This window comes from Temnothorax americanus, unplaced genomic scaffold (assembly GCF_048541705.1).
Source record: "Temnothorax americanus isolate GAGA-0224 unplaced genomic scaffold, ASM4854170v1 Scaffold223, whole genome shotgun sequence".
NCBI classification, from domain to species: domain Eukaryota; kingdom Metazoa; phylum Arthropoda; class Insecta; order Hymenoptera; family Formicidae; genus Temnothorax; species Temnothorax americanus.
In genome coordinates, this window is record NW_027509364.1 from 64,774 (window position 1) to 85,062 (window position 20,289).

At 38.8% G+C, this 20,289-nt stretch overlaps 3 protein-coding genes across 4 annotated transcripts; 1 reads left to right on the plus strand and 2 right to left on the minus strand.

Moving 5' to 3' along the window:
• Positions 1 to 6,575: 6,575 nt before the first annotated feature.
• On the minus strand, positions 6,576 to 10,168 carry LOC143898224 (uncharacterized). The gene is made up of 8 exons (XM_077407537.1): positions 10,115 to 10,168; positions 9,948 to 10,058; positions 9,094 to 9,282; positions 8,329 to 8,437; positions 8,022 to 8,213; positions 7,588 to 7,782; positions 7,128 to 7,216; positions 6,576 to 6,987 (listed from the first exon to the last, which is right to left on the minus strand). Exons 1-8 carry the CDS (start codon positions 10,166 to 10,168, stop codon positions 6,838 to 6,840), a joined length of 1,089 nt encoding a protein of 362 aa, XP_077263663.1. The 3' UTR covers positions 6,576 to 6,837.
• Positions 10,169 to 13,843: 3,675 nt separating this feature from the next.
• Positions 13,844 to 18,133, minus strand: LOC143898219 (uncharacterized). 2 transcript variants are annotated; one of them, XM_077407531.1, is made up of 4 exons: positions 17,588 to 18,133; positions 16,998 to 17,048; positions 16,608 to 16,884; positions 13,844 to 14,532 (listed from the first exon to the last, which is right to left on the minus strand). In XM_077407531.1, the coding sequence occupies exons 3-4, from the start codon at positions 16,729 to 16,731 to the stop codon at positions 13,922 to 13,924; spliced, it is 735 nt and encodes a 244-aa protein (XP_077263657.1). In that variant the 5' UTR covers positions 16,732 to 16,884; positions 16,998 to 17,048; positions 17,588 to 18,133; the 3' UTR covers positions 13,844 to 13,921. The 2 variants fall into 2 exon arrangements, 1 of the variants encoding a protein (XP_077263657.1); XR_013257142.1 differs by lacking the exons at positions 13,844 to 14,532; positions 16,998 to 17,048; positions 17,588 to 18,133 and adding exons at positions 15,252 to 15,342; positions 15,419 to 15,988 and having other exon boundaries at positions 16,608 to 16,735.
• Positions 18,134 to 19,017: 884 nt separating this feature from the next.
• Positions 19,018 to 20,079, plus strand: LOC143898225 (uncharacterized; the record flags this gene model as incomplete). Its single annotated transcript, XM_077407538.1, has 3 exons — positions 19,018 to 19,618; positions 19,742 to 19,915; positions 19,990 to 20,079. Coding segments are annotated over exons 1-3 (408 nt in total), but the record flags the coding sequence as incomplete, so codon positions are not given.
• Positions 20,080 to 20,289: the final 210 nt, after the last annotated feature.

Genomic DNA, 20,289 nt, shown 5'->3' on the forward strand with positions numbered 1-20,289 from the left:
TTTGTCCGGGTTGAGTCGTAAGCTTGCTGTGCGGAGGCGCCGGAATACTTTGCGTAAAATCCGGAGGTGTTCCTCGAATGTTTCCGTGATAATGATAATATCGTCGAGGTATACGAAGACGTGCGGTTCGAGTTCCGGCCCGAGCACGGTATCTAGCAGCCGCTGGAATGTCGCGGGAGCGGAGTGTATGCCGAACGGCATTACTTTAAAGTGGTAGAGCCCCTTCCCCGGTACGGTGAATGCAGTGATCGGTCGGCTGGGTGGGGTGAGCGGCACCTGCCAGTACCCGCTCTTGAGGTCGAGCGTAGTCAGGTATTTTGCCTCGCGTAATTTGTCGAGCGTCGCGGTGATTTGAGGGAGGGAGTAGGCGTCGGTCTCGGTCGCGTCGTTAATCCGTCTAAAATCGATGCAGAATCGGTGGCTCCCGTCTTTTTTTCGTACCACGACCACCGGGGAGCTCCACGCGCTATTCGATCGCTCTATTACCCCTTCCCGTTCCATTTTTTCGACCTCGGCGTTAATGATGGCCTGCATGGCGGATTGCGCGGTCGGTACCGTTGTTTAATCGGCTCGACGTTTTCTTTGACTCGGATGTGGTGGGCAGTTTTGTCAGTCGGCCCGCTTACTTGGTCGAAGAGCGGGAGTTCTTCCGCGAAGTATTCCCGGAGTTCCTTAACTTCGGCTGGGGTGTGTGGCGCGATGCCCTCGGTCATTGCGGTGGCGGGGGTCTGGTCGCGGGGTCCCGAATCGACGGGCGCGGGGATGGCGCGTCCTAACTTCGCCCAGAAATCGACCCCGAGTAGTACCGCGCTTCTCAGGTTTGGCATAATCGTAAACGAATGCCAGATCGTTGTGCCGGTGGTCTGAATCGGTAGCCGGACGCGGCCCGGTAACGTGATATGCTGCCCGTTGGCGAGCTGGACCTGCCCTTTCTCCGGGGTCACGGGGAAGCCGAGGCTCTGCGCGAGTTGGGCGGTGTGCTCGTTGACGAAGGAGATGTCTGATCCGGTGTCGAGCAGGGCGTCCAGCGGACGGTCTCGGATGCGCGTCTTCAGGTGCGGCCGGGGCGTGAACTTTACGGGGAGGACCGGGGGGTGGCCGGAGTTTCCGCGGTCCCGATGTCGTTTCCCGGAGGCGGGTGGCACTTCTTTGTCAGGACGCCGTCTTTGCCGCATTGCGAGCAGAATTTACGGGCGGGGCGCCGGCAGTTGAAACGCGTGTGCCCGCGCTGTTTGCAGCGCCAGCAGCACTCGCTTCGGTTGTATACGGCGGCGGTAGTCGGTGGGTCGGCGACGGTGCTTTTCGCGGCGCTGTGTTTCCTGCGATTTTGCTGCAATCGCTCGAATTCTCCTGCCCGCTGCTGCAGCTCCCGGGGACTGCGCACATCGCTCCGCCAGATGCGGCTTTGATAGTCGGGGTGCATGTTTTCGTAGAGCTGCTCGACTTGTTCTTCAGTCGAGTAGCCTCCCGCCCTACGCATGAGGGTCAGTATTTGCGTCGCGTATTTTACGTACGGTTCCCCCTCCTTCTGTACGCGGTCACGGATTTCGTTTGCTAGCTGCAGTCGGTATCGTCGCGGCAGGAATGTATCCTTAAAATCGGTTATGAACTCCGCCCAGCGGGTCCAGTTGTCGCGGTTATTCCGGTACCACAGTAAGGCGTCCCCCCGGAGTAATTCGGGCAGCCCGCGTAGCCAGTGCGCGTCGGAAAACTCGTAGGCGGCCCGCAGTTCGATTCGCTCCATAAATGCCCACGGGTCCTTCCCTTCGAAGTGCAACCCCCACTTTCGCATTTGGTTCATGATTTCGGTGGACGGGTTACTCGGGGAGTCGGTGTGTATGACTGTTACCGGGGTGAGCGGAGGGTCTTGATTTAGAGTTATAGCCGAGGGCGGGAGGTGGAGGGTGTCCCGTGCTTCGAACATCTCGGGCTTTTCGTCGATGAATTTACTCAATCGTTTCCGGAGGTCGTCGAGGCTGCCGTCGGTGTCAAGTCCGAGCATTTTCATTTCGTGCGCGAGGTCGCTCTTACTAAGCCGGTAGTAAAACTCCTTCATTTTGCCGTTCTTTTGGGTCTGCTTCTTACGGTCGTGTCCCTGTTCGGGCGCCATAAAACAACCTGACTTCGAAGCGCGGATCTAGCTTGCGGCGGGTCGGGGTTCGAAGGAGGTGCGGAGAAGCAGACGGGTGGCGACGTTAGCGAAATGAAGTCGTGCCTCGGTTAATTGACAGTAGTAACGTTTATTATTTTACAATATACCCTCGCTACATTTGCAAGAGGTCGGCACGCGTGTGCCGCTCAGGCGGGGTTCGCTCGCGTGTGTCCGCGCGGTTTTCGACTGTTGGGCGTGCGCGTGAGACGTCGTTGGTTCGGCCGCGGGTGGCGCAAAAAAGCCCGCGGTATGTGCAGGGCGGAGCCGGCGTTTTTCGTTCGTCGCGTGGGCCGGATCGCGCGATGGTAGGTATCGGTCCGGGTGGTGCCGATTTCCCGGTCGGCGTGGACCGGAGCGCGGAAAAATGGCGCGAGGCGCGGCGGCGATATGAATCGAGAAGCGTGGGTAACGCGGTTGAAGCGGGTCGTCGGCCGAGACACACTCGGCGAAAACAGAGAATGCCGGAGGCGCTCTATCCTCTTGTCCGGACAGGCTTCGGGTGATTCGGATGACAGCGCAAAGCTGGTCGTTTAGCCGAGACACACTCGGCGAAGACGGAGAATGATAGAGGCGCTCCACCTTACGTTCGGACTGGCTTAGTGCAGGAATCCAGAAAGCTTTGGCTAAAAGAAAGGAGCTGGCTCTTTGCCGAGACTCACTCGGCGAAGACAGAGAATGCCAGAGGCGCTCTACCTTCTGTTCGGACTGGCTTGGTGCGGGAACTCAGGATCGGTTTTGTCGGAACGACGGGTGATCGGGAATCGCGCTCTGTTCCAGCGACGCCGGGCTTATATACGCGCCGCGGCGGCGTCGCTGCGGCGTCGCGGCGTGGTGGAGGTAGCGACGGCGATCGCGAGCGCCGGGACGGTGCGGCGGAACGATCGGTGGTTACGGCGTCCCGACGCTGCGATCGCGTTCGGCGGCGTTCGGCCGCCTTCGGCACCGCTCGGCGCGGTGAGGCGGTTGCCGCGTTAAGTCCGTTCGCGGACTTCCTACTATTACGTGTTTATTAAAAATATGGGCACACTGTGCCCGGTCTTCACCCCGCGGGTGGTCGGCGGGATGGCTTCGGCGAGGTGTTTGCGCCGGAACGATGCATGTTTGGGGGTGCATCGTTACAAATGTAAATATTTTTAATGTTACGATAATACGAGATGTAGAGTTTTATATTATTGTAACACAGAAATGCAAACTCGATTACTTATTTTATACGTCGACTCCAGATGATAACAATATATTTTTTGCCAATTTTACATGTTTTTAAGATAATATAACTCCTGTAATATATTAAGAAATAATAACTCAATATTATGGCATAAGGTGTATATATTAAATTATTATATGGCCAAGTAGTTATAAAGATTAAATTTTTTAGCCACTGTTTAAATTGTGCCTTCTAGTTTTACCCATGACATTATTTTATATGTGTTGTGACGTTGCGGCTCGCCGCAGCGTAGCGGCGCCCTGCCGCCGTCACAAGGCGCGGAATTTCGCGCCCAGGGACGGACCAGGGAGGCAACGACGAGATCTCCAAGGGTCGTATTTAATCGCGTTTCCGCATTCTGATTACCTTCTTTTGTTTTTATGCAATGTAATACGCGCGGCACCTCACCCACACCACGGCAAACCTTCGAAAGAGTACTTGGCGAAAAAAAAAATCAAGGACGATCGATAACCAAGGAGGGGTGGCTAACACGGAAGCAGCAGAGATTGCGGCCTGGCGAGAGCAACGCGGCAGAAGGGCGGCACGTGCGGCAGCGACGGACGAGGCCGCCGATAGCGGGGCCCCAAGCGCTTGGGTAAACACCCGGCTCCAGCAAATGATCTCCATAAAACACCGACCCACGGGGTGGCTGGCCACCGCCCCAGTGTCAAACCGGAGGCACACGGGCACGAGCGAAGTTCCGTCCGCCGCTAAGGACCAAAAATTTGAGGAGTCGTACGCCGCCGAGGGACCGTTGCCCGCCCCCGAAAAACCTCGTATCGACAGCACTGCGCCGGGACACCGCGGGCTTGCAAGCTCGCGCCCGATTGGCTCGCGCGCCCCTCAGGAAGGGGTACCGTATCGATTCCGCAATCGAGCGGATTTAGCGTTTCACTCTCGGGTCATCCGTCGGCGAGATAATACGTTTTGCTAAGATACGCGATAGCCACCCCGAGTCGGGCATTTCGATCTTTATCTGGCGGATCGAGGATCGTTGGTGGAAGGTGATGGCGAGGAGCCCAGGAGGAGGCGTATCACCGGTGAGGTTGCCCGTAAATCGCGAGATGTAAAGCCACGATACCGCCCTCCGGTGCACGTTCTCGCTCGGGATAACGCATGTTAAGATCGAGTGTAATTTCGCGATCGATAACGAGAGCGAAGGGCCTCGGGATGGTATCGTGGCCGCGGAACCGTGGTTCAAGCGTTATGGCGAATCCCTGGAGATCGCGATAGGCGTTAATATGTTCGATATCGCGAGTATATTGCGTTGTCCTCGCGACCTTGGGGTACGGCCGCATACGGGCCGGTACTTCGTAAAGTGCGTTACCGTTTCTTCGCGTTGGGAAATTCTTGTGTTCGAACGTCGGGGTTAGCGTGTCGATTTGTGTTCGAATCTCGTTATTACGGGTTGATCGCGTAAGGTTTGCTCTCGCGTTGAGAAACTTGCGTTACGTCCTATGGCGTCCCTGCTCACGATAACCTCGAATTTTGCGTTGGGATGTCGATGGCATTGTTAATTGCGGCCGAATGTCGTTCCCGCCGATTGATTACTTATGTTAGACTTGTACTCGCGTTAAGAAATTACCGGTGTTCACACGTTTCGTGCGTTTAGATGTTACTTGCGTAGTTTTTCATGGCGTTCCGTGGTTATTAGCGATACCGCGATTCTAGTATTTCGCGTTGACCGGCATTCCGCATCATTAGAGGACCGCATTAATCCAGTAGTTGCGTTAGTTATCGTATTCTTTGCCTGGTTAAATGACTCGGCGCCTCTCCGTTGCGCTCGAGCAGAATCACTCGCGTTCGGTTAAGATATCATGGCGACAGAGTTTTCGTACGGTTCCGGACGTGGTTTTCACGCAATCCCAGCGTGACGTACCATTATTTCGCGACCTTTTTACGTTAAACCTCACTCTTCTTAGTGATATTAAGTGTAGTATTCTTGCGTATTATAACTTTCGACTCGAATTATTAATTGTTAGAGAATAGCGTCTTCAGCGTGTTTATTAGAGACTCAATGAATACTCCGTGGGTGTCTTGCGTCCGCATTAATATTATTTCTGTTAGAGGAATACCGACACCCCGCCATCGGCTATTCTTGATTTATTTATTGAATTTATCTTGTGTTTGATCGACGCCGGATGGATAAGCGTTGTTATTTTCTTGACAACCAGTACTCAATAAATGTTATTTCCTCGACAACCAGTACTCAATAAATGTTATTTTTTTTGTTATCTAACTGAGTATGAAATTAACGTGTCACCCCGCCGAATATCGCGCCGCCCTTCGTTAACCCCGCCCGTGATTAGGTCAAGCTAGCCGATTCCACGCACCTCCACACTTCGTTTTGCGTCTCGTTTAGGTTTTCGCGATTTCATGGACGCGAATGTACGCGTCTGGCGCCCAACATTCGGAATATTTTGTGGAGTATCGGAGGTGCGGGGAAATCACTGGAGAGGCCAACCATCCCGCTCTCCTCAGTCTTTTTGATCCGGCACACGTCCCGGAGCGGTCCGGGAGTGCAAAAAGGTCGTGACAGTGTAATTTCAAAAACAATAGTAAAGCCCCTTGCACAATAGAAGATAATATACTATAATACGTTATACTATAATCGTTTATAATCGTAATGGTTATAATATGTATATCGCTTTAAAATACAATTGATAATAATGTATGTAAAAATCTACACAGTTTCTGAATACAGAGTAAAGAATACACGAGATTAAATTTATATTGCAGGGTAGAGAATAAATATCGCGATGAAGAAATAATTATATTCTTGAATTATACACAAAATAAGAAAAAGTTAGACAATCACAATTACTAAGAGATTTGTATAACAAAGAAATGTAAAATTTAAATTTAATTTTATTTAAAGTACATATTAACAAAATCAAATTTCTACTTACATGATTAAAATATATTGTTTGATATAAGGATTTTGTGCAAAACGTTTCCTATATGGAACGTGGAAAAACATTACAATATATAACTTTCTTGACTTTTTAACTATAGGATTACTTCCTTTCATGTATTTTTCTTTCTTTTTAACAGAGATACTAAAACGTGTAATTAATACTTTTACTTATGTATCTTGTATATTTTGCAAAAATATATTGACACTTGAAGAAGTTCTGTAATATAACGTTTTATTTCCGAGATATTTTGTTGTTCACAAATTATTTAATATTACTTAATGATTTATCAAGTTTTGTTTTTTTCGTAAAAGTGTTTTATTCAGTAATGTAGCTTATAATAAATACATGAACACAAATTGAATTTTCATCTCATTTTTTCCTTTTTGTACGAACGGACCGCTATAACTTTATCAAGTTTTCCAAAACAAAAACAACGTAATATTACGATGAGAAATAAAATATAAGAAATAAACTTTAAGAAATAAACTATAAGAAATCAATTATAAGAATAAACTGTAGACTCTATAACTCTCTTACAGACTATAAGAAATAAATTCTCAACATCATTCTATTTTATCTAGTAAAATACTGAGAAGCTTATGAATCTGTCCCTCTACTACGATCCTTTTTTCTTTTATCTCAAGACGCTGGTTTTCCAATTGTACGCGTTGTGAATCATTTTCTGCCATTTTCATGGAAGCTTCTGCGAATAACTGTAATAAAAAATAAGGTAATTATTGTTATACAAAAATGTTACACAAATTTTTTGGCAATAAATAAATCATTTTTGTTTAAAAGAGTTAACGAAAGAAACAAAAATGCAATAAAAATAATAGCAAATGTAAATATTTACTTTTAAGGCCTCAGCATGCTTTTCTGCTATATCACCAAAGTTTTCACGAGCTTCTTGTAATTGCACTCCGATTCGTTGTCTATGTCTTCCTACAAGATAACAAATCACGATACCATTGTTAGAAATACGTTAGTGTATTTAACAAAAACATGTAAATTAGCATTAAGCTCGTATCAGACTACGGATTGGGATTGATATTAGATTAAATAATTTAATCAATCAGAAAATTGATCTCAAGTTCTTAGGAACTTTGCTCGGATTGGTCAAATTTAAATCCAATCTCAATCCCAATCCGTAGTCTGATACGGGCTTTAGCAAACTATTTATCTCAGTAATATTTTTAGTTAAAATTTTAAATATTTATTTATTAAAAAAATGGAGAAAATTTTTTCAAATAATTATATACAACTGTTTATCAAAATTGATTGATACATATATTATGATATGTATATTTACTCACGATTACGCTGAATTTCTTCGGCTCTTCGCCGACTAGGTGCAGATGTAGTTTGCGAATTGGGTGCAATATTTTCTTCAGCAGCAGAAATGTCTTCAACATTTCTTTGTCTGCGTGGATTAATGACATTATTAGAGCACGGTTCGTCGTTAACGTATTCACGAGCTTCTTGTTGTTGCACTCCACTTTGTTGTCTTCCTGCAAGATAACAAATCACGATAACATTGTTAGAAGTACGTTAGTGATTTAACAAAAATACAAATAATACTAATAAACATGTAAATTAACATTAGCAAACTATTCATCAGTATGTAATATTTTTAGTTAATATTTCAAATATTTATTTATATAAAAATAGACAATTTTGTTAAATAATTATGTAAAGTATTCAACAAAATTGATTAATACACGTATATATATTATGTATATTAACTTACGATTACGCTGATTTTCTTCGGCTCTTCGTCGATGAGATGCAGGTATAGTTTGCGAATTTCTTTCAGTAGCAGAAATGTCTTCAACATTTCTTTGTCGGCATATATTAACCACGTCATTGTAGTCCAGTTCGTCTCCAACAGCATCTTCTCTTTCCATACTTTCAGTTTCATTTTCTTCAAAAGTAGGAGGTATCTAAACATAGCTATCTAAACATATATGACAATTTTATTAAGTTTTAAACTATATTTCAGATTTAACATATTGCAATATGTATATTTTTATTATCAATCTTATAAATTTTCTTACTATTAATACTCGTATAATACCTACCAACAAATATATCTTCAATAGACGTGGTTGTAGGTGTGTAATCTAACACATCTGTTTCCCCTCTTTCCAATCTTTGTTGATGTTCCTGTAAAATTATGTACAAATGTCTGCACAATTCCGTCTTAAAGCAACTAACAACACAAATAAGGATAAGAATTGGTAATAAAAGCCAGGTGCAGTAAATAGGGCGCATAAATATTTTATTATAATACAAAAATAATTACAATCCCTGAGTAATTAGAACGGTATAATCGCATACGTTTCGACCCTTTCTTTAGGTTCATTTTCAGCGCATGATATTAACAAATCATAACATCACATTGGTCACAGTTTTACGCACACAAACGTTTAAAAAGACTTGAAAATATTCAAAAATAGCAGATTAGCTCTTTGACTATTTGTAAGCCTTTTCAACTGTTTGCGTAAAACTTCGAACAGTATTATCTTGTTGTAATTTGTTAATATTATACGCTGAAAATGACCTAAAGGAAGGGTTAAAAATAAGTACGCGATTATACCATTCTAATTTTTCAGGGTTTTTAATTTTTTATGTATTACAATATAATACTGGCTCTTATTGCTAATTCTTGTTATCCTCATTAAATTTGTTCATAACAGCTAGATCTCTGTATTGTGTTTGTTTATCAACTTTGCGTGCGCTTGCGTGCGTGCGTGTGTGTGTGTGTAAATAAATGTAAGTATCTTGAGTGTATCTTACAATTGTTATACAAAATAATATACTTCTTCTTCTGGAGTACTGTCAGGACAGTTGACAGATCCTTGGACATATTCCAAACCCATACAGGCAATGACACGCTGGTCCATCGTACTCAAGGGTTGTGCAATTAAAGGAAAGTTCCCTGTTCTCTGCCTTTCATTTCGAAGCTTGGATGCTTTCTTTGATGCAGTACTTTTCATATCTCTCCAAACCTGTAGAAAAGTAATTAATATTATACATTATATTGATTAATAAAAATAATACAGTTCTAAAACAATAGACTTATATAGTTAAATGTTCTCTAAGAATCTATATTTCAATACCAGATTTTCCAAAATTCTAACACAACAAAAATATTAATATTCTACAGAGTAAATGGGACATTAATATACATTGTACATAAGCATGATGTAGCAAAATTGCTATAATTAATATACATAATAATGCAATAAACAGTAACATTAATTCAATGCTGTGATTTCTCACTCAGTAATGTAACTGAATAATAATAAAACATATGCATTATAATACTTCCACATCGACAAGTAAAAAATTTTAATTAACTGGAAAATTAAAATATATAGTTTTCACTAAAAAAGTAAAATATTTACCACTAAAAATAAAAAATAAAAATTGAGATACATGAGAATCAAACGCGGTTATCCATACGTGAGCTTAAGTCAAGTACTAGTTATTTTTATGATAAAAACTATAATTCGATACGAATAATAGTTTTTATAATAATTGTAAATAACAAGTACATGACTTAAGCTCACGTACGGATAACCGAGTTTGACTCTCATAGCTCAATTTTCATTTTTTATTTTTAGTTTTAATAGCGAGAGTCTATAGTTAATTAATTATCTAAATATCTTACCGTTTGCCATTGTTTGGTTGATTTTTGAGTGCCACTAGACAATTTGTTCAATTTTATCGTTAACTCTTCCCACTTTTTTATGTGATGTACCTTTTCTTCTTTTGAGTGCCACTAGACAATCTGTTCAATTTTATCGTTAACTCTTCCCACTTTTTTATGTGATGTACCTTTCCTTCTTTTGTTAGAAACTTGCCAGCTGCAAACTCGGAATGTGATTCCATGTAACTTATCAATTCTTCGTATTGTGTACTTGATGTCCGTAAGGCACGGGTTTTTTCGTGCTAAAATGTAATAAACAAAATTATATATCTAACAACTGTTATTATAATAAAATATATATAACTCAGTAACTTGCACAGTATATATTTATTCTTCTTTATAAATTAATACTTACATTTTAGAGTATTTGTTAATGGACTGATTTAGAACTCAGCGCGGTAAGCGGTGCACACGTTGTTCTTGTTTAATTTAATACCATTATTAATTGAATGTTTTGGTCCTTGTTTGAATCATTTTCAGCAATGTGTTTTATAATGTATTTCTTAAATTGTATGTCCGTCGGTGACCGTAACGGGGTGTGCGTTACGAAGTGAGAGTCCCGCACATCGTTAGGGTTACCGAGGAACTTACAATTTAAAAAATACATTGTAAAACACATTACTGTAGAAAATAGCTCAAGCAAGCCGACATGTTCAATTTATAAAGGTATTAAACTAAACAAGAATAACGTGCGCACTATTTACCGCGCTGAGTTCTTAATCAGTCCATTACTTACAGATATTTATTACCAACAATATATAAATATTTACACATACCTTGCTGGTAAAGTCATTTTGCACAAAATCCGTTACACGTCACGTTACGTTAAATGTTGATTATATATTTAGACTCGCTTTTACACTTGTAACTTGGATTTAGGTTAACGTCATAGAAACACGTAATGTAACAGCGTGTCACACGCTTTTGTTACATTATGTCTTTCTTTGTGCGTTGACCTAAGTCTAAATTAATGTCAATTTTACAGTAACTCCTGTAAATCTGTAAATTTACGAGTCTAAATATATGATTAACACTTAACGTAACGTGGCACGTGTCACGGTACGATTTCACCGACTCCAACCGACTCAAGAATGTTTTTCTTTTGAAAATCTTAGGACTATTTTACAATTCGCAATGCTATTGGCTGAGAACTCACTTTTATGTAGACTGTACTTTTCGATAAAGTCGTACTGACGACTGTCGTTTGCAACGATGTCGTTGAGTGTCGTTTTGACCATAGTACAGAATAGATTCAATCCGTCCGTGTCGTTCGTGCAAGCAACAGACGTCGATAACTTATCGAATCGACGGTTGTCGGTAGGCGTGAACAGAATTGGGCTCCAGAATCTTCATTTTGAAATATACGTTCGTTGAATTTCTCATCAAATTCTAAAGTTAAAACTGTATTATCTAAAAAAATAAGACATATTAATCTTATCTTTTTGTATAAAATACTAGCTGGTTACCCGGGCTTCGCCCGGGAGTCGATTTCTTAAAACAACTTCATTTATGTTTCAATATCTTTATTGTGAACAAACATAAGGAGTGTTCATGGATTAAACATGTCGTAACCAATCTTTTTCTACTCGGTCAATTATTTCCAGAAAAATTGGAAAAATTTCTGATACCGGTTTCTAAAAAGATCGATAACGAAAAATTATACACTTTATGGCACTCCCCGAAAAATTCTACTCCTGTTTTATATACAATTCTTTAAGATTCGGTCAATTATTTCCGGAAAAATTGGAAAAATTTCGGATAGCGGTTTTAAAAAAAATCGGCAACAAAAAACTATACAGTTTGTAGCACTTCCTGGGAAATTCTACCCTTGTTTTATATACAATTTTTTAAGATTCGGTCAATTATTTCCTTAAAAATTTAAAAAATTTTTGATACCGGTTTCCCAAAAGATTGATAACGAAAAATTATACACTTTACGACACCCACCGGGAAATTCTACCCCTGATTCATATACAATTCTTTAACATTCGGTCAATTATTTTCCGAAAAATTGGAGAAATTTCGGATACCGGTTCCCAAAAAGATCGGTAACGAAAAACTATACACTCTATAACACTCCCCAGAAAAATTTACCCCTATTTTATGTACTGTTAGTAAAAATTTGGTCGAATAGTTTAAGAGTGTATAAAGAACATACATACATACATACTGTAACGTTGCGGCCCGCCGCTTCATGGCAGCGCCCCGCCGCCGTCACAAGGCGCGGAAATTTGTGCCCAGGGACGAACCAGAGAGGCGACGACGAGATCTCCAGAGGCCAAAAATTGATATCATTTCCGCGTTTTGATTATGCTTTTATTTTCATGTATAAATTGTAATGCGCGCGGCGCCTCACCCACACACCACGGCAAATCTTCGAGGGAGTACCGATAACGAGAGGGGTCCGGGAGGACCAAGGGCCGAGGAGGGGTGGCGAGAGCGGAAGCTACATGGAATGGATCGCGGGCGGCGAGAGCAACGCGGCAGGCGTGCGGCGAATGAGGCAGCGATGGACAAGGCCGCCGATAGCGGGGCCCCAGGCGCCTGGGGAAAATCCAGCCTCAGCAATCTGCCTTCACGAAGTACCGGCCCGCGGGGTGACTGATCACCAAGATCAAACCGGAGGCACACCGGCTAGAACCAAGTACAATCCGCTGTCCAGGGACAAATTGAAGGAGTCGCTACGCCGCCGAGGGACCGTTGCGCGCCGCCGAAGGATCCACCTTACGACGATCCTGCGTTAGAATATCGCGCGAGCTTGCAAGCTCGCTCTTGATTGGTTGGGACGCCCCTATGGTAGAGGGTGCCGCATCGATTCCGCTATCAAGCGAATCTGGCGAGACACTCTCTGGTCGCCCGTCGGCGAGTCCGAACGTTCTTCTTAAGATACGCGATAGCCACCCCGAGTCGGGAAAATCTGTTACGCTTCGACGATCCTCCGTACGAGGTGACGGCGAGGAGCCCTACGAGGAGACATCACTTCGGTGAGGTTGCCCGCAGTAATTAATATCGAGATGTAAAGCGACGACGCCGCCTTCCGGTGCACGCTCTCGTCCGGAAAAACGTTGTAACCCTGGTGGAAATAATTATCCAATTTTTTACGCAAAAATTACGCGAAAATTACGTGAAAACTACAATTTCTTCTAATCTAATTACAACTTTTAAAACTATTTTTACGTAATTTTTACGTCAAAAGTGCGCGATTTGGGCCATGTTTGTAGTGTTTCATAAATTTACGTAGAAATTTTTATGACAAAACTACAACTTTTTAGATGTAAGTATGCGACATGTGTTCAACATTTTTACATCGAACTATGCTGAAATCTACAACTTTCTATGCACAATAAGGTTTGTTTCTATTCCTACACTGCTGAACTAGTGCACATACTGATGCAAAAGTTAAAGTGACAAGTATACTTTGTTTCACTCTAACTTACTGCAACAGTGTACACTATTAGAATGTACACTGTTGCAGTGAAATGTAAGTTAGAGTGAAACAAAGTATGCTTGTCACTTTAACTTTTGCACCAGTGTGCACTAGTTTAGCAGTGCAGGAATAGAAACAGACCTATATTGTTAAATTTTATTTACAACTTTTACAAAACAATTTAAATATGTAAATAATTTAAATGACGTATAAAATTAATTAAATGTTAAAAAAACTGTTATATTATACAATTCATATAAATTCATGATATTTAAAACAAAAAGTGTTACACAAATATAAATAAATATAGGAGATTTTGAAATAAATATAAATTAAATATAATTTTTTTTATTATTCTTAAAAAGTAATTTTAATTATCCAAATTTTAAATTTTTATTCAAATAGGTAAGTATTATTATAATAAGTATATTAATAAGTATCAGGTAGGTAAGCAACAAAATTTTTACATATATATGTTAGTGTTATTGATTCTTATCATTTATATCACTTATTTTCTAATTTTTTTGATTGACCGCTGGTTCTTCATATATGTTTTATAGTCCATTGTCTTATCGCTCATTATTGTCTCATCGCTCATATCATCACTTGCTTCTTCTTCTTCTTTTTCACTTTCTCCTTCTTCGTCTTCTTCTTCTTCGTCTTCTTCTCCTCCTTCCTTCGTTGTTTCTGCTCTTATTTTATTCTCAACTGCTTTTTGGCTCAATGTTCTTTTCATTTTGTAGTTGAGTTTCTTGCGGGCGGCAGTTATTGCACCATTAAAGTACTTGTTAACTTTAGAACGATGTAATTGTTCGTCAATTAACATTTGTGGCATTTTGCGTTTGATCCGCATCCATTTTTCAAACTCATTAACAATGCCATATTTTTTAGTTGGAGTCAACTCAGGTTCTACCACATTGGATTGCGATCTAACGCAACGACTGGCTAATACCTCTGGTCCCCACACTGCATACGACATATTAGTAATAAAGTGGCTAGGTTCCTTTTCTCTCATTATGTTATTATATACATCTGCAGATATATGAACATCTTGTATTTCACAGGTAATTTGCTCATCTTCATTACTCTTTGGTGTATCTCGTTTATCTTGGCTTGTATCTATTAAAGAAAATTATAAAATATATTATAGTAATTATAAAAAAAATATTTTGTAGTTTTAGTTCTAATTTTCGCAAGAAAAAAATACAAATAAACCCTTTTTCTTGTAATGAGTCTGCTAAGTATATCAATGAAAACAACCTAGTCAAAATGTCAAAGTGACAACATATGGATGTGAAATAATAGGAGTTGATAATAAAAGTTTGTGAATGATTGGTTACAGTACATAACAAGCAATATTGCTTGTGTACACACTAAGTCTCTGAATCAGGTTTTGTTTTATTTGATTTTTTGCTTAGGTATTCGTAATTACTCCACTCTCCCTTAACAAAGAATTGTACACGTCATATTATGATAATGTTTCACCTTTATTCTGTCAAAGTGGATAATGTGTCAGGAAAAACCGGATTCCAAAAACCTTTAAAAAGATTATATTTATTATAGATATAGTATAACATAAAAAAGTGATAATAAAATAAAATATTATACCTTCTGGTGTATTTGGTCGTTCATATTTGCGTCGATGTCGCGAGCATTGATTCTTTCGTTTTTGCAAATCTTCTTTTGATAACGACAAATTGTTATAATACTGAAAATCAAATATCATGAATTAATTTTTTATAAGAAAAATATTTATATTTATTTATTTATATTTATTTATTTATTTATATATTTATATATCTCATATAACTATACTGTTAATGTTGCATTACTTCTCCGCATTCCCAGCAATCCCAGCCGGTTAATTTTGCTCTCTCAGCTTTACATCGCATGTTACGCTGCTGTGAAATGTCCTTTCTTTTTGACCATCTGTAAATAATGTTTTTATTAGATATTAAAAGCAACTTACACAAACACATTAACACAATTATAAAGTGATATTTACATATTAAACTTATCCAATAACGTCTCTTTTTTAGGTGGCTTGTTTTCTATGTCATACAAATTAAAATTATCCATTTCGTTTTTATTTCCAGTTTGTTCTGCAGGCAGATAAAAAGTTTTGTCTTCGATATCGGTCTTGTTATTGTTTACTAATGTACTATTTTCAATAACAGTTGCATCCTTGACTGCAGGATAAAATGCAAGTCGAGATCTCTTCCTTAAAGGTCTAGAGTCGAGCATTGATGGACTGCTTTCATTTTTGTCGGTATTTTTATGCAAAGATTTATTTGCATCTGATGCAATTTCCGTATCGGAAGATAATTCCAATAATTCTTCATTATTTGCAGTTTGTTCTGCAGACAGATAACAAGTTTCGTCTTCGATATCGGTCTTGTTATTGTTTACTAATGTAATATTTTCAATAACAGTTGCATCCTTGACTACAGGTAAAATGCAAGTCGAGATCTCTTCCTTAGAGGTCTAGAGTCGAGCATTGATGGACTACTTTCATTTTTGTCGGTATTTTTATGTAAAGATTTATTTGCATCTGATGCAATTTCCGTATCAAAATCTAATTACAATAATTCTTCATTATTTGTATTCGTACAAAGTGTATTGACAGTAATTTAGTATGAAAAATGTTTACAAAATCACATGTACATATATAATAATTCATCGATAAATTAAAATATTATTTTCGATTATTATCGATGAATTAACACATAAATATAATACCTAATTTTGCTTGTATTCCAGGTAGAGAAAGTAATGATAAATGATGGTTTTGATGTCATATTGACAATATTGACATCACTTTGACTAGGCTGTTTTCAGTGCCAATTAAGGCATGGGCTGAGGGGGTTATAGTCCGGGGCGGCAATTTTTAGGGGCGGCAAATTATAGAAAGAATGATAGGGATAGCAAAAAAATTAATTTTTAAAATTATGAATTTTGCAAAATTTTTATGGACGCTTGATAAAGAGTTAAGATCATGAAATATATAGAGTATCCTTAACGTAAGTGCCCGTCTACAACAGGTGTTTTAAGCCCTAAGCCCTAAGAAATTGACCAATCACAGTCAATGATTTTCCTCAAATTCAACTGTGATTTAAGGCTTAGGGCTTAAAACAGCTATTGCAGACGGGGACTAATGTGGCACTGGCTGTTTTCACGTACTACATATAACTTACCAGAAAACATATGATCGGCTACTTTTTTGAGGAGATCAAATATTTCATCCAATTTCTGTGAACTTCCCTTTTCAGCATTAGTTTTTTCGAAATTGTCACATGTATCCGTCAAAATTTTTATCATTTCTTGTGCGTCATCTAATTTTTTTTTTAATTCATCACGTTCTGCTAAGCAAATTTGATAATCGCTGAATAAACACTTCACTTTCTTTATTGTTTCAGTATCGTCAATAGCAGAAATAATATCCAACAACTTATAATTGTATGTGGTGGATTTCTAAAAAATGTAACGTAAGAATAATATTAACAAATAAAATAATGACAAAAATAATAATACTTATTAATAAATAGCAAAGCAGTAGCATAGCAAAATATATTTAAATTTCTTACCAATAATAATTGATCTGAGTCAGATTTGCTACTGTTGCCATAGCTGACATTCTAAAATAAAAAACATTGTTTAACATAAAATATAATTAATAAAATATTAATTTTTAAATTAAATATTTTTTATTGTTTATACAAATAAATATTTACGTTTTAGAGAATAACAAAACTATTTCAAATAATTTTATCAAAATTATTTCAATTTCAATAACAATTTTCTTCATTATAAAAGCAATTGTACATATATATTGACCAATAAAATTGTTAAATATGTTAAATTTGAAAAATGTTTCAAAATATAATTATTAATACTGACAATGAGTACTACGTATCTGTTACTTATTAAGTTAACAATATTTTTACTTTAAATATTGACAGTGGCATTTGAATAGAATCCACAGGGTATATAGTAGGCGTAGCAGGTGTATAAGGGTAAATTGCAAACAACATGGAAGAGAACAATTGAAGAGGAGGCAGGAGCAATCTAAAAGATATGGAGACCACGGATAGAGGCGAGGAATAGAACCCCATTACACATTACAACACATCATAAACACTTTAATATACTTCCAATTTCATATTCATATACGTACCTCTTTCTTTTTTTTTTACTTTTTGTTTCTCAGCGTCTACATGTGCTTTTACAATTTCACTTTCTTTCTCTTTCCTTGCTTTAATAACATCATCTGCTTTCTAAAATAAAGAATTTATTTTATAAATATAATACTAAAACTATTTTTACCTTATTTTACAATTATTATACTTAATTTACTTTCGGCTTTCTTTTTACGTGTTTAATCATTTCATTCTCAGGTGGTTCGTATTTTGCATTAAGATCGGAATAACGAATTTTTGGCAAAGCAGGTCTCTTTTTGGATACTTGTGTCTTAAGAAGCAGTAAACTACCTAAACAAAATTTTCCAAAATTTGCATTTGATATTATCACAAAATAATTTTATGTACAAATACCCAGATAGCACAGTGACGTCAAATGACATATTAATTCCGTCATAATGACGTCTCTAACTTATTAGATTAATATGTCGTTTGACGTCACTGTGCTATCTGGTTAAAGAGGTTTTTTTAATAATATGTTACACACTCATATAGTTGTTCACAAAATTAATAAAGTGTAACGGAAAAGCTACTGCACTTACTTGATATCAATAAAACGTACACTGGAAGTGGCGATTCATTGGCTTTGTTTTGCCAGAAGAACTTTCTTTTCGTGCAAATTTTTATTTTCATCGTACGATTCTAACGAAAAATTAAGCAACTCCTCTACAGGAACGTATTCTTGTTTTTTTTTGTATTTAAAACGTACACGTATGCCCACATCGCCATGTCTACTTGATTATAACCTCTCAGAGTTATAATATAATTAGCATAGGATATGGTAAATAACTGCGAGCTTTATAAATAAACTACTGCAATTAAAACAATTAATGAGTCACTGGTCACTGGAGTGTAACGCACGCGTTCCGATATAATTCGATACACTACACCACTGTACGATGTATCAGTACTGAAAATCTATAAGTTTACATCATGTATACATTACAGATTTTTAGTACTGGCAATGTGAATATCAGACCACAGCCATAATAGACACACAATCGACAAGTTAACAACAACTAATTACGGATATTTACACGTGCGGAAATTCACAGCACCAGAACGGAACGCGCGAAAGCAGCACCAATCACAGTCTGTTCTGTAGAAGTGTGTGCTCCCCGCTTTATGCCCGTATCACACCAGCGATTGGCGATTGCATCTACGTTTGCGTTTACGTCTCTTGACCAATCAGAAAGTAGCTGCTGGCAATTGCGATTCGCGATTTTCGTTCTGGGAGTCGATTACGGTTCTTGAAACAAGGTGAAAATTACAATAGTGAACAGATTTACTAGATTTCGATCAATAAAATTATAGATACCCTAGTGAATTTTTTCACTTTTGTAACTTTTACCTCGTTTCAAGAACCGTAATAAGCCCCCTGATTGGTCAAAAGACGTAGACGCAAATGCAGACGCAATCGCCAATCGCTAGTGTGATACGGGCATTACAACGTCAAGACGAACGCAGCCATGCGCAGCGCGCAGCCATTAAGATCCATACCACGGAGGATCCGTACGTTTTCACCGACATTCGTAAATCTTACTATTCGCTCAACGTGCGCGGACCAGTTAGTTAAACAAACAGTGGCAAATCTGACTGTATTGACCGCTGAAAAGCGGCAGGAGCCAATATAAAAATAAGAAGAAGAAGAAGTAAATCTTAACCTAACCTATATACTTTGAGAATTACACAATTGTATATACGAAGGTGAAGCAACGTTGTGCTATATTGCTCCGGAGCGGAGCTGAAGGCACTAATTTTCCCTCACCCGAGGGAATCAACAAAAAAAAGAAAACACACAATTGTATAAGTGTTCACTTTGTGTTGTTTATTTAATGGTCGTCATTATTATTAATTAATGAAAAATGTCAAAAAGAGGACCATATAAAAGATATTTAGAACCTGGAAGTACGAGAGACATTCCGCGATCTACCGTAAAGCGAAGAAAGAAAGTTGATCTTTCTGACTTGGACGCATTGCAAACAAATAACTCACAGAATAATCAACAAGTAAGTTGTTTTATAAAATGTTTCAACATTTATACATTTAGGCAATTTTTATACATTGACTTCATTGCTGTTTTCACCAAGAAAATAATTGCCTTTATGACACACTTATACATTTAATTTCAGATATCAACGTTTGATCACGATTTATATACACTTGAAGAGTCTTCTAATAATGAAATCAATGAACCTAGTTCTTTAAGAGTATACGAAGAATCTGTATTCCAAGATGCCGATAATGATAACAATAATGAGGTTATCGAAGAAAATGTTGATGATACAATCTATTTTGAAACTAATGTAAAATTTTATTTTTATTATAATTGTAATTTTTATTCTACATTAGTATAAATAATGAGAACATTTTTTTACAGCTAGACGAAGTTGTAGATGATACAAGTGATTCTGAAACAACCAATTTATCTGATACTGACATTGATGATGAAAGGGAAAATGCAAATCAAGTACGTATATAATTCCCTAAATTAGTCTAATATACCAAAAAATGTGCGCGAATGGGCTTGGGATTTAGAGTTCAAAAGTCAATGAAGTTTATCCTTTTATAACAACGTCTATAATAGTCAATAGTTACAAACTATATTTACAGCTATTTTACACTAGAGATTCGATATTCTTGCGGGCGAATGCGCGAGGCGTGAGCCGTCACTCGAAGC